Below are 12,229 nucleotides of genomic sequence, written 5' to 3' on the forward strand. Positions count from 1 at the left end.
TTCTCAATTTATTTCCTGGCAGACATCTTGCCTGGATAGCTTTTCCTAGCTATCCAAACAAACAGGGAACTTAACAAATGAAAAATTAAAAAAGAGGGAAATTATGTAGTAACAGAAATATATTTTTGTGAAAGATATATTCATAGAACAAAAACCATATACAGTGTTTTTGTGTTTGCAAAAACTGATGAATAAGGAAATAAAAAGATGGATTGAATGAAGAGGATAGATACTGTCTGAGACAATATGGAAAATCTACAAGCCTAACAGCACAATGACAGGATCAGCACCAGCAGTGGACGTCATACAAAAGAATAAACACTAAGATAAATTAATGGCTTAGAAATCAAACTTTTGAATTAAAATTCACTAAGAAAGCCAAAGTTAGGGAGCACAGGGAAACAAAATGATGATAAATACAGAGAACAGAAAATAGCAATAGAATTTCTAATTTAAGGATTAGAGGAAATCTAAGAAGCAGCATTTTTTTTTTAATGTGAGAGCAACCATTATGAAACACATTATGAGGTTTTAAAAGATTGTAGAACATAGATTATGACTTCATTTTTGTAACTATGTACTTATCAAATGTGCCCTTATAGGTATTTATATTAATGGGAACAAAAACTAGGAAGGCTTTATCTCAAATGTTAACACTGAATCTTTGAATGGTAGATAGGATTTTAATTTACAGGATTTTTATTTTGTTAACCTTCATTTTATATTTCACAACAAATGAATATTATATTATACAACAATAATAATGAAACAATTTAGAAAACAGAGAAAAATGCTTTCCATGATAACACAGAACCCAAAGGTTTGTGTCTAGCTCAATCCAGTTACTTTTGCTCAGTGTCTATTCTATTTGAACTCTAAAAAATACTTGAGAAATTCAGCTGTTGAGTAGCTTTTTCTTCTTGAATGTCCCTTTTTAAAAAGATGTTTATTTATTATTTATCTTTGAGAAAGAGCAAGCAAGCGAGGGAGGGCAGAGAGAGAAGAAGAGAGAGAGAATCCCAACCAGGCTCTGGCTAACAACACGGGGCTCGAAACCTGAGATCATGATGGGAACTGAAATCAAGAGACTGAGACAGCCAGGTGCCCCTGAATTGCCCTCTTTTTTGTCTTTTGGCCAAATCACCTACCTTCGGTTCTCTCTATATCCCAACCTAATCACCATTTTCTAAACCCATTACAATTATTTCTCATTGGTTGAAACACCCCCTCCTCCCCTACTATCTAGTAAAAGTCTCCTCATCTTTCAAAACTAAGCCATCAATTCACCATTCTTTGTAATATTCTCTGAGTCACTAGGCAGGATCAATCATTTTCACATTTTTGCTTGTGGAGAGCCGCCAAGTTTTCTGGCTGCCTCAGGCAAGGATTATCACTCTCCAGGGAGTGAACCAGTAAACAAGATTTGCATCTGGAGGCTGGAGATTGCCATTTCCTGGTCAAAATAATTTGGCAACTGTCTTGCTGCGCCAGAGGTAGATTTGGCCAAGGTGCACAAAAGATCAAACCTGCATTCTGGTATGCAGCTTCAAGCTTCCCCTCCCCAGCATTGCAGAGGCAAGTCTGGGCGCTTCTTTTTGATATGCATTTGATTCTGTTTACCTGACAACCGACCAGGGTCAGTTCCTGCCTCAAATCGCTATTTAAGAGACAGTGTTTTCTGGGATAAAGAAGAAGAAGAAGAAAGAAGCTAGAGGCTTGATCGGAAGCCGTGTGCTGTCTTCACTCTCTGCGTCTCTCCCCTCCTGCCCTGTTTTTCTCTCCCTCCCTCAGGAAAAGAACCCGCGAGGATTTTCCGCCCTGCTGGCCAGGGCGGGACACGACATTTGCTTATTGTTTTTTGCTCATTAATCTATTTATTATTCTCCTTATCACACTGTAATATAGTTGATTGTCTTTCTTGGTGTGTTATGGGTGTTGTCAATATAAAAACTGTGCTTTATTCATATTTCCCTTGCCAGCACCTACTAATAAGGAGTGATTAATAAATGCCTGTTAAATTGACTGTCCATTATAGTACTCATCAATGGCTACATGTAGTAATTAAGGAGTGTAACTATCTATTGCACCCTTTAGCAACAGAGTAAGTACCATACACTGTATTTATTGTAAAGAACCCTGGAAGAAGGACTCAAAGTTTTAGGCAAATCACATCTTTGGGCTTCAGCTTCATTATCTATTCCTAAGGCTTCAAAACTAGTTAATTTCCTAGATTTCCCTCTATCTTTGGCATTCTATGAGGATCTATCTGTGGTGAAGTTTCCAGTCACCACTGATGTGTGTTTATTAGGTGGATGATGTTGAGAGATAACATTTGCGAAGTGAGCCGCACTCTCTTTCACTGTTGATATGGGGAACCAACCATCACACCTACTGCTAGTTCACTGCTGGGACCCTTACCTCATCCTTCACAATCTGGCTTTGTGTGTACAATGAAGGGAAAGAGTAGAGCATTCAGAGAGCAAAGGCAGCCACTCTGTATTCCTGTGTGTCTCCATTTCCAGTGCCCCACTTGACATATTTTCAGAGGAATTCAATCAGGGATGGAAGACTGCATTCAACAGAGCCTGGGTATCTACAAAGAATGAGGGGACTGCCTGAGGTGGCAACCTAAGGCCGTTGGTGAATGCTAGGGATCTTCTCTTTGACTAGTAAGAGGCCTGGCACTTCGCTTTGAGGGTAAGAGGCCATTGCAAAGTTCTTTCGGAGTATTTCTCTCCTCCTTCCTTTTCACTTGTACCCACTCTTGATCTGTCTCACCTGTGTGCTTTACATATTTTGGAAATCGTTTCCTGAAATGGAAATACATATATTTTCTTCTAATTTTTCTGAAATAAAGCCAGTAAAAAATACGGGGAAAGAAAGGAGGTGCACAACTTTGAAATCCAAGAATAATCATATTTGCTTATTCATTCCTGAGCCAGGCCAGGACTGGGTGTAATATAGGGAGAGGACGAATGTGTGAACTGCTAGCCATGCACCCAGGCCTGCTGTGTGTTAACAGCGACTCCAGAGGTCCACAACCCTTCTGCCTTTCTCTGCAGTGCACTCAGACAGTCCACATTCCATCTTGCTTTCTTGACCCCATGGGGACAAGCTTTATGTTTGCCTCTCCACATTCAGTCTAATTGAATTCTACCCGCTGTCCTCTGACCTAATCCCTCCTGGCAGAGGAAACAAAAGAACATAAAAGATCCCCCAGTTCATATATATATTTTTATATAGTGAACTCAATCACCCATGCTAATGGGAGGGGTCTATTAGAACAGATAATCCAAAAATCCATTCACTTTTCTTTAGAATAGATCACGTGATTATTTCTTGGGGCCTTGGTAATTAAGTTTGGCTCAAGCTAATGCTTTAAATAATTTGCATAAAAATTGGTCTGGGGTCATCAGTCTGGAACTAAACATTTCTAGAGGATAAACCTAAATTCACTCTGCAAATGGGCTGTTTCTGAACAACAGTAACAAAAGGATAGTTTTATTGTTTATAGATTATTATATGCTCAGATCTTCATAAGAACAAAGACTTTGCTTCTTAGATATTTGTCTTAAAGATAATGGAAATTGTCCTTTTGTTAAACTGGAAACTTGATTGCAGCTAATATCCAAAATTTTGTTTACCGTGTCTAAAAATACCCCAGTTTCGGAACAAAAGTTAAACCTAGATTAGTGTGAATTTGATTATCTTCTAGACACCCTTCATCATCTCCTGGGGCCAGGAAAACTTACTTTCCTAATGTCAATTATTTCTAAAATTATTTTTTCTTGCAGTTACAAAAGAATTGTAGTTTTGTAACTACAACTTTATGACTTTGTCACTGTTAATATTGTAAACTGTGATCTTTCTTGTGTGTGTATACATACCTATGTAGATATACACCTGTGTACGCATACATGTATGCAATGAATGAACAGTTTTGTGGATACATGTTTCCCTACTCTTGGTGGATGTTACTTTAAGACAAATTCCTAAAGCATACTTCTTGGGCAAAAGTATTAACATTTTACTTTTTATTAGATTTTCACAAAACTGCAGGTAAGGAAGTTACACTTTCAGTGTCCCATGGTGTGTGAGTGTGTTTGGTACCCTATTCCTACCAATTCTGTATATTATCGATCCTCTTTCTCAAAAAATCATGTTTTATTTGCATTTCCCTAGGTAAGAGAGAGATAGGCCATTGATTAATACTTATGACTATATTTCTTAGTTTGTAAATTATAATTAAATCCTTTTCCTGTTTTCCTCTTAATTATTTTTTTCTTACTGAATTATGAAGTCTTTCTTTTTCTTTAATAAGAAAATTATTTGTTAATTTGGCCAAGTATACTTTTCTTGGAAAATTTTTCTTTAGAATTTGATTACAATCTTTATCATATCAAAATGTGCATATTCAGATTTAGTCATTTCTTTTATGACATATATTGACCTATGTATACAATATTACAGATACGTATATGCATACAACCACGTGTTTGTGTGTTTTTATTTACAGTTCAAAAAGCAGTTCTTCTTTCAAAACTAAAAGAAAATTCCCTTTAGTTCTTTTAGTCTAGTATTTTTAGTTTTATTTTCAGATTTTATCTTTGGTCCTCCTGTAATTTAAGTTGGTGTAAGGGTTAAGTTGAGATTCAGGTGATTTTTCCAAATGGTCAACTAGTTGTCTTAATGCCATTTATGGAGTTGTCTGTCTTTGAAATGCCAGCCTGACTATTTACTAAAAACCCGGATCTACTTTGGTCTATTTCTAAACACTTCATTCTGTTTCATGGATCAACTTGTGTATTCCTACAGTAGAACAACACTGCTAATCACATTTTTCAAAGATTCCATATTATTTTTAGTCTATTCATTCTGTCATCGACTGAAAATACTACATCTGTGAATTACCCATTGAATTTCCAAATCAATTTTATTCATAATATATCATCTGGCACATAACAATCCATCATTATTATATTAAGTCAGGGACTGAAATTTTTATTGATATAAAATGACCAACTCTTTCTCGCTCAAGAGAATTCTCGCTTTTGCGAGAATTATTACTGGATAAATTCTAAAGTAGTTTCTCATGTTTTCTTTTCATGTGACATACCAAATATACTTTTTCTGACTTTATATTTTTTAAACCTTACTATTTTTTAAAATTAATTCAACCTGACTGATATTTACACTTAGTAAAGTAGCCTATTATAGTTCCTGTCATAACTAGTTGCCTGTGTTTCTGTTACCCTATTTGATATATTGTGCTTTTCTTATACTGCTATTTATTTTTTTATTATTCACATTATTGAATATACTCTTATGTTTGGTATGGTCTTTCTGGGAAATTTAGAGAGTAAGACCTCTTTCCTTAGTTCTATTGTGATTTAATTCTATTTGTGATTATCATCAAATTTTTCAAATTTATATTATCATAATCTATAACAGAGCAAGATTTTAAGTTTTTGACTGAAGTCAGCATTTTGTGCAACCCTCCCACTTTCCACCTTAATTTTTGCTTTATAAACTCTGACTATGATTAGCCCTTTCTTTTCTCTCTCTTTTCCCTGTTTTCTCCCTTTCTTCCTTCTTTTAATTATTCTAATTTTCTCCCTTTTAACTTCCTCTTTTAACTATTGTATAAAGATGCAACATAGGCAAGTTCACAACCAATCTAGACAGCACAGGTAAATAACCAAAAGCAAGTAGAGAAACTATATAACCTTATGATAACCATCCAGCCAGAAGCCGAGCTCATGAGCCAATCAGAACCTCCTCCCTAATCACCAACATTTAATCAGCACCCTAACTCAGAGCAATCACTACCTAGATGTTCTTTATCATTTTCCCATTCAAGCATGCCTTTTCTAAATAGTATTGTTATCTTTTCCTGCTTTTTAAACTTGATATAAATGAAATTGCACCCAATGTAGGCTTCTTTATGTTTTTAATTTAATATTACACTTGTGGGATTCATCCATGTTTTAGCCTGTAATTTTAGATTGTAGTTTCCATAAGACTTCTGCTTCATCTTTGATGTATTCCTCTGTATGAAACTTGCCTTTTTCTTCTGATTGTTTTTGAAGTTCTTCTGTTTACCACTGGTGTTGAAAAAGTTGATTATCATGTACTTGGTTATAGTTTTCTTTATGTTTTTTTGTGCTTTGGGGTTGTAGAACTTCTTGGCCATGTGGGCTCACAGTTTTCATCAAAGTTTTGAAAATTTTCAACTATTTTTACTTCAAGTATGTTTTTCTCTCCCTTTCCCATGCTTGCCTTCAGAGATTTCAATTTATGCATATTGGAATTGGAATCACCTTTCATGTTCTTCTGTAGCTCACTGATGGTCTTTTCATAGTTTTCAGTCATTGATTCTCTGTGTTTCAATTTGGATAGTTTCTATTGCTACATCTTTAATCAACTAATCTTATCTTCTGCAATGGCTAATCTGCCATTATTCCCATCAAGTATAATTTTCATCTCCAGAAATTCAATTTGGATCATTTTATATCTTTAATGTCTCTAATTAACAGAAACAATCCTTCTTTTAGCTTTCAGAAGATGTGGAATACAATTATAATACCTTTTAACCTGGCTTTTTATATTAATTATGCTATCTGTGTCATTTCTGAGTTGATTTATATTAACTTATTTCTCTCCTCTTATAGGTCATACTTCCTGCTTCTTATCAAGAATTGGTACCACTGATATATATTTAGGCTTATCCAATAATTAGTATTTACTTTGCTTATAATTCTTTTCATTTGTTCCTTTTAGTACATTTGTGAGATACTTTATCATTCTCTCCTCTCTATTTGATTCCTTCCTTCAGCATTTGCCAACAATTTTTTCTCTACTGTTTTTATTTTGGATATATTCTTCCAACCTAAATTTTAGTTCACAAATTCTTTTTTATATGTATCTAATATGTGATTAAACCATGAGTTTATTCATTACATTCTTCATTTCAGTAATGGAATTTTTTACTTCTAGACTTTCTTTTCTTTTTTGTTTATGTTGCTTAGTTTGAATTTCCAGTTCTCAGGTAAATTTTTCAGTCTTGTCTCTATCCCCCATACTAGTAGTCAGAAAAATTATTTTACACTCTATATGCTTTATTTATATACTTCCTGTGCTTTATTTATACACTTTTAATGTTTATTTTATGATAACTCTAATATTTTCAGCCCCAAAGGGCCTATTTTTCTTGACTTTTTCATGTTACCTTGTTTCATTTGAAGGGGGGGAGTGGCTATTGTTTTTGTATGTGTGTGCTGGACATTATGTTTAACAATCATTTTTGTAAATGGTTTGACACCTACAATACTCTTTTTTTTCTATCTGATAAATGTTTTACATTTATTTTTCTTAGGTGTCTACCAGGATTAGCATTCTGGGTTGGTCTTAATTTAATTTGAGGATTGAGGTGATTCAAAGCTGGGCACTAGTCTTTCAGAAAGCTGGTCTACTGGGGCGCCTGGATGGCTCAGTCAGTTAAGTATCCAGCTTCAGCTCAGGTCATGATATCAGGGTCCGTGGGTTCAAGCCCCGCGTTGGGCTCTGTGCTGACAGCTAGCTCAGAGCCTGGAGCCTGCTTGGGATTCTGTGTCTCCCTCTCTCTCTGCCCCTCCCCTGCTCTTGCTCTCTCTCTCTCTTTCTCTCTCAAAATAAAATAAAGACATAAAAATTTTTAAAAATAAAAAAGAAAGCTGGTCTACTATGGGTTCATTATTTATACTGGGGTACATATCTTTGGGATTTCAACACAAAAACTAGGGGAGTTACTGTGGTCCCTTGTTTTTGTTAGTGATGAGATTTCAGATACCTTTTGTAGAATCAGCAAATGAGCTAAGATAAAAACAACTTCAAATTCTGAATTCACATCTCTGGATATTTATTTTTTTCCCAGAACCTATTCTGCCAATTCTTCACTATCTTGTTAGCTCTCTGTTGCCTTTAAACAGACTCTATAATTTTTTGTTTTTGTTTTTGTGGGTTTTTATTGGTTTAGGTTGTCTAGTTATCTTCTGCAACAGTAATAGTCTAAATTATTTAGACTTTCATTCCTGAGAGCCAAAGTCTTTCCTTTTTATTTCACATTTTGAAACAACACAGTATAATTTCCAAAGATAAAAGCAAAAATTTAATTAAGATATTCTGATACTAATTTTGAAGCAATTATTTCAACATTTTCATACAGTTAATGAGTCTCTTATCATATAGTCATTTCCAAGTGAGCCTTTCTCAGTCTTGACTTTTTCCTTCCTTTCTATATTTATTATTTTTGCACAGGATTTCTGTTAGTATATTCAGAAAGGATACTTCAGTGGTGTATTTTATTAATCTATGTATTCCTGAGAAAATATTACTCTTGACTTCATGCATGAATAATGACTTCACTAAATATAGAAACTGTGTCCTTTAGAACAATGGAAATGTTACTTCATTTCATCTAGTATTTAGAATTCTAGAAGAAGAAAGTTAATGCTAATCTGATTTTGGTGACTTTGTTTGTAACCTGATTTTGATTTTCTTACATGCTTGGAAGGCCTATTTTTAAAAAAAATCACTTACCTTCAGAAATTCCATGAGGCTTTGCATATTTCTCTTCTTATTTGAGTTTTCAGTGTCTTGGCCTATAAATATGTGTTATAAACCCTTGTGTTTTGGGTGGAGGAAGTGGTTTGCATGAGGAAAACTTTTTATTCTGTTATTTTCCTAAAGATTATTTCATTTCTGTTTGTTCTAGTTTCTCTTCTTGGTATTGTGAGGATATGTAGATTCAATCTCCTTGATCTACTCTCTCTGTGTCTCACATTTATTCTCATTGGTATTATATCTTCATTTCTCTAGTTGCAAACCCAATGCCTATAGAGTATAGGTAGGTAATGAAAATAAATAAATCTAGCCTGGTACAAAAATAAGTGATGGGGATTGTGGAGAGCAAAAGTTCCCTTCCAAACTTGGCAGGTACCAATCACTTGATATTCATAGCTAATAAAATATAACCAGATTCCATTCTTGCCCCAGAAAAACTAATTTTTTTAATGTAGTATTTCTCAGTAGAAAAAAAAATGAAAAAGGAGCTAACCACTTACCATTGGGATGATCTTGGTCACACACAGAATGATCTGTTACTTCATTGTCTTTTGTAATACTGTCATCCTTTGCAGAATCTGACACAACAAACAAGCAAAACGTCTAGTCAGCATTTTTAAACTTACTTATTTATTTTAAGGGATACAGAGAGCTCATGTGGGGTAGGGGCAGAAAGAGAGGAGAGAGAAAGAATCCCAAGCAGACTTTCCATGGCCTGTGCAGAGCTTGATGCAGGGCTGGAACCCACAAAGCCCCAAGTTCATGACCTGAGCCCAAACCAAAAGTCAGATGCTTAACTGACTGAGCCACCCAGGTGCCCCCGGTCGGCATTTTAAACTAGGAAGTAGAGCAGGTTCCAGCACTGACATAATAGCTCTATCTTTGGGGCATGGAATTTATTTTTTAAAAAAAATATCATTAAAACACCTACATATTTTCATCAATAAATAAGCTGTTCCTAAAGTACTGTGTAAGATGTTTGTACAAAGTTTATGAGGGGAAAGATGGTAGAAATTTGATTGGGTCATCCTTTTGCAACGGAGAAGAAAATATAAGCAGGCTTTATGTATTAGTGAAAGTCTTTGGAGAATTGTGCAAAAGGATATGAAAGGAAGGCAAAGTAGAGGAGATTAAAGGAACATCAGTTTTAATGTTCTTAATGCTTCCATTCCTGCAATTGTTCATATATGGGAGCCTTGAGTCCTTGAAAAAGCCAGACGTAGACCTTTGAAATCCAGTTGTAATTAAGTTCATCTTCCTGAGGAACCCTAGCAGTAGAACAATAGCAAAGGAGAATGCAAACCGTCTGTTCTACACAATTTCATCCTCTCCCTTGTATAGCATATTTAAATGTGAAGTCAGCATAAGTTCATCTTCTTTTGTTATATGATATACTTACAAGAAATAACATGGCCAACTAGATTGCAATGACTATGGACTTTTGCAAGACTACACAGGATTCCTCGTTGGATATTTGAGGCTTCTTGGTCAACTCTTTAGAAAGAGCATGTGGGTGTGTCAGTGGGAAGACAGAAAATAGGTCTTTCATTCATTCCACAAATATTTTTTAAGGGCCATCTCTATGCCAGACACTTCTTGAGGCTGGGAGGTTAATTGTAATTGACTCTGCCCTCCTAGAGGTTACAACTGAGGGCATATTCTTCATACAGCTAAAAGGGTGGTAATCTAAAGATATCTAAAAGCCATGAGCTAATCTCCCATGCATATGGCCACGGAGAAAACTGGGGATGGCAGACTGACACGTTTACCACAAATGGATTCTCTACTGAGTTCACATTGTTCCATTGAGTTGCAACTCTAAACAGAGCTGAATCAGATGGAGTCTCAAATAAAGCATTTTTTCTTTGCTTCCTTATTCCTTTTCCCTCTATCCTTCCACACTAGGAGATAGTTTTAAGCAATACAGTTTAGAATATTGTGAGAAAGTTTGTTTCTTGAACCTGCCACAAGCAACATTTGATGGACAAGTGAGAAACCTGGATAGTTAACATCTGATTCAAATTTAATAACCAGCGAAGCAAGTATACACCCAAAGTGTATGATTTTAATTAACTGCAAATAATTCCCCCAAGGCAAATGTTTAATTATCTGCACAGCTTCTTATTTCTTTCTGAGACTGACAATAAGCTTCAAAGTCCAAATTTGGAAGCAAAACTGAGCACATAGACACATTTTCCAAAGAGTTTTCTCACTCAAGTAAAATACTTTTGAATCAGTTCCCATTAAAACATGCTTTTTAAATTTTGGCTCTAACATGTGGATTCCAAAAATAATCCTTGAATACTTTCTTCCACAGTACCACTGAAAGTGAACAATGATTTTAAAAAGGTACTATATGAATCAGGCTTGATTTTAATTTTGGAAATTTTATTTGTTTACAGCAAATGGCATCACTTGATATGTATCTTGGGCAACATTCATTTCCCTCAACATTAATGTTTTAAGATTTCCAAGATCTTGCATGTAGTTAAAATGTATTTGTTTACACTCCACAATAATTCATAATGCTTTATAATTTACATAAACATTATGCTTCGTGCACTAAATATTATATAGGAAATGTCTTTTAAAAAGTAATTTATATTGAGTTAATCGGTTTATGGTCTAATGATTCACATATGATGGATGATAGTATTTGAAAAATTAATCTCTGGTCTATCACCAAAATCTGTGTCTCTAGCAAATTAATTGACCTTTCAGTTTCAATTTCCTTGGAGAATTGTTTAAACATTGCTAAGGTGCCTTCTGATGTTATGTGTTCTAATCAATATGTAACACATTTCACTGAATCCAAGACATCATCAATTGTTATTTTCACTGCTATGTAGGATTAGAAAAAAAATGCTACCAAATGAACTACAAATAACACACTATTAATTTAATAATGTGTCCTAATTTTAGAAATAAAATATATAAAACACTGTGTGTGTGTGTGTGTGTGTGTGTGTGTGTGTGTGTGTGTATCCTAGAACTTCATTCTGGGTGTACACAAATATACGTCTCTATGTGATGGCAAGGATTTTCTATCAACATGACCCATCATCAAACCCACAAGTTAATTTTGGTTTGTATCTGAAATGGTTGCACCCCATATACAAGAATAAAGCAGGATGAAAGCTGTAGGATGACAGCATCCACACATGACCACGTGGCCATGAAAGACTGTTTCCATTGCAGCTTCTCCTTCCAAAGGGCTATTTGAATTCCTAGTCACATGAACCTTGGCAAGACGGGATGTTGAATATTTTAATGATAGATCCAATTATGTTATACTTAGTTGGGGTTTTGAAATGATAGTGGAGTTTTTGTGTCTAGAAGGTAATGAAAATTGCATTGTATATGTATAAAAATATTATTCATAATGAGAAAGAAAATATGTCTTGTATACATGGTCATTAAAAAGTGTATTATTTCTGTGTAAGTTCTATAAACTACCCTGAAAACTGTAGTGATAAATACTAAATTCTTGCAGTACCTTGGAATCAATAAAATTAAATAAAATTCTAAAAATTATCATGTGGTAATGTTCAAAAGATGTAAAGGGGTTATCACCTAATTCTGGGATTCAGTCAATGCTATTTTAATAGCAGAGAACTGAAATTAAATT

General features: G+C 34.7%; 1 protein-coding gene across 1 annotated transcript in view; it reads right to left on the reverse strand.

The window, feature by feature from the left end:
* LOC115274014 (ADP-ribose glycohydrolase MACROD2-like) overlaps positions 1-12,229 on the reverse strand; it is a 1,308,895-nt gene that overhangs the window by 61,633 nt on the left and 1,235,033 nt on the right. Inside the window, exon 10 of the mRNA XM_029917378.1 lies at positions 9,102-9,179. Within this exon, the coding sequence (XP_029773238.1) occupies positions 9,102-9,179 (78 nt within the window). The remainder of the gene's footprint in view (positions 1-9,101; positions 9,180-12,229) is intronic.

Source organism: Suricata suricatta, chromosome 12 (genome assembly GCF_006229205.1).
Source record: "Suricata suricatta isolate VVHF042 chromosome 12, meerkat_22Aug2017_6uvM2_HiC, whole genome shotgun sequence".
NCBI lineage: Eukaryota > Metazoa > Chordata > Mammalia > Carnivora > Herpestidae > Suricata > Suricata suricatta.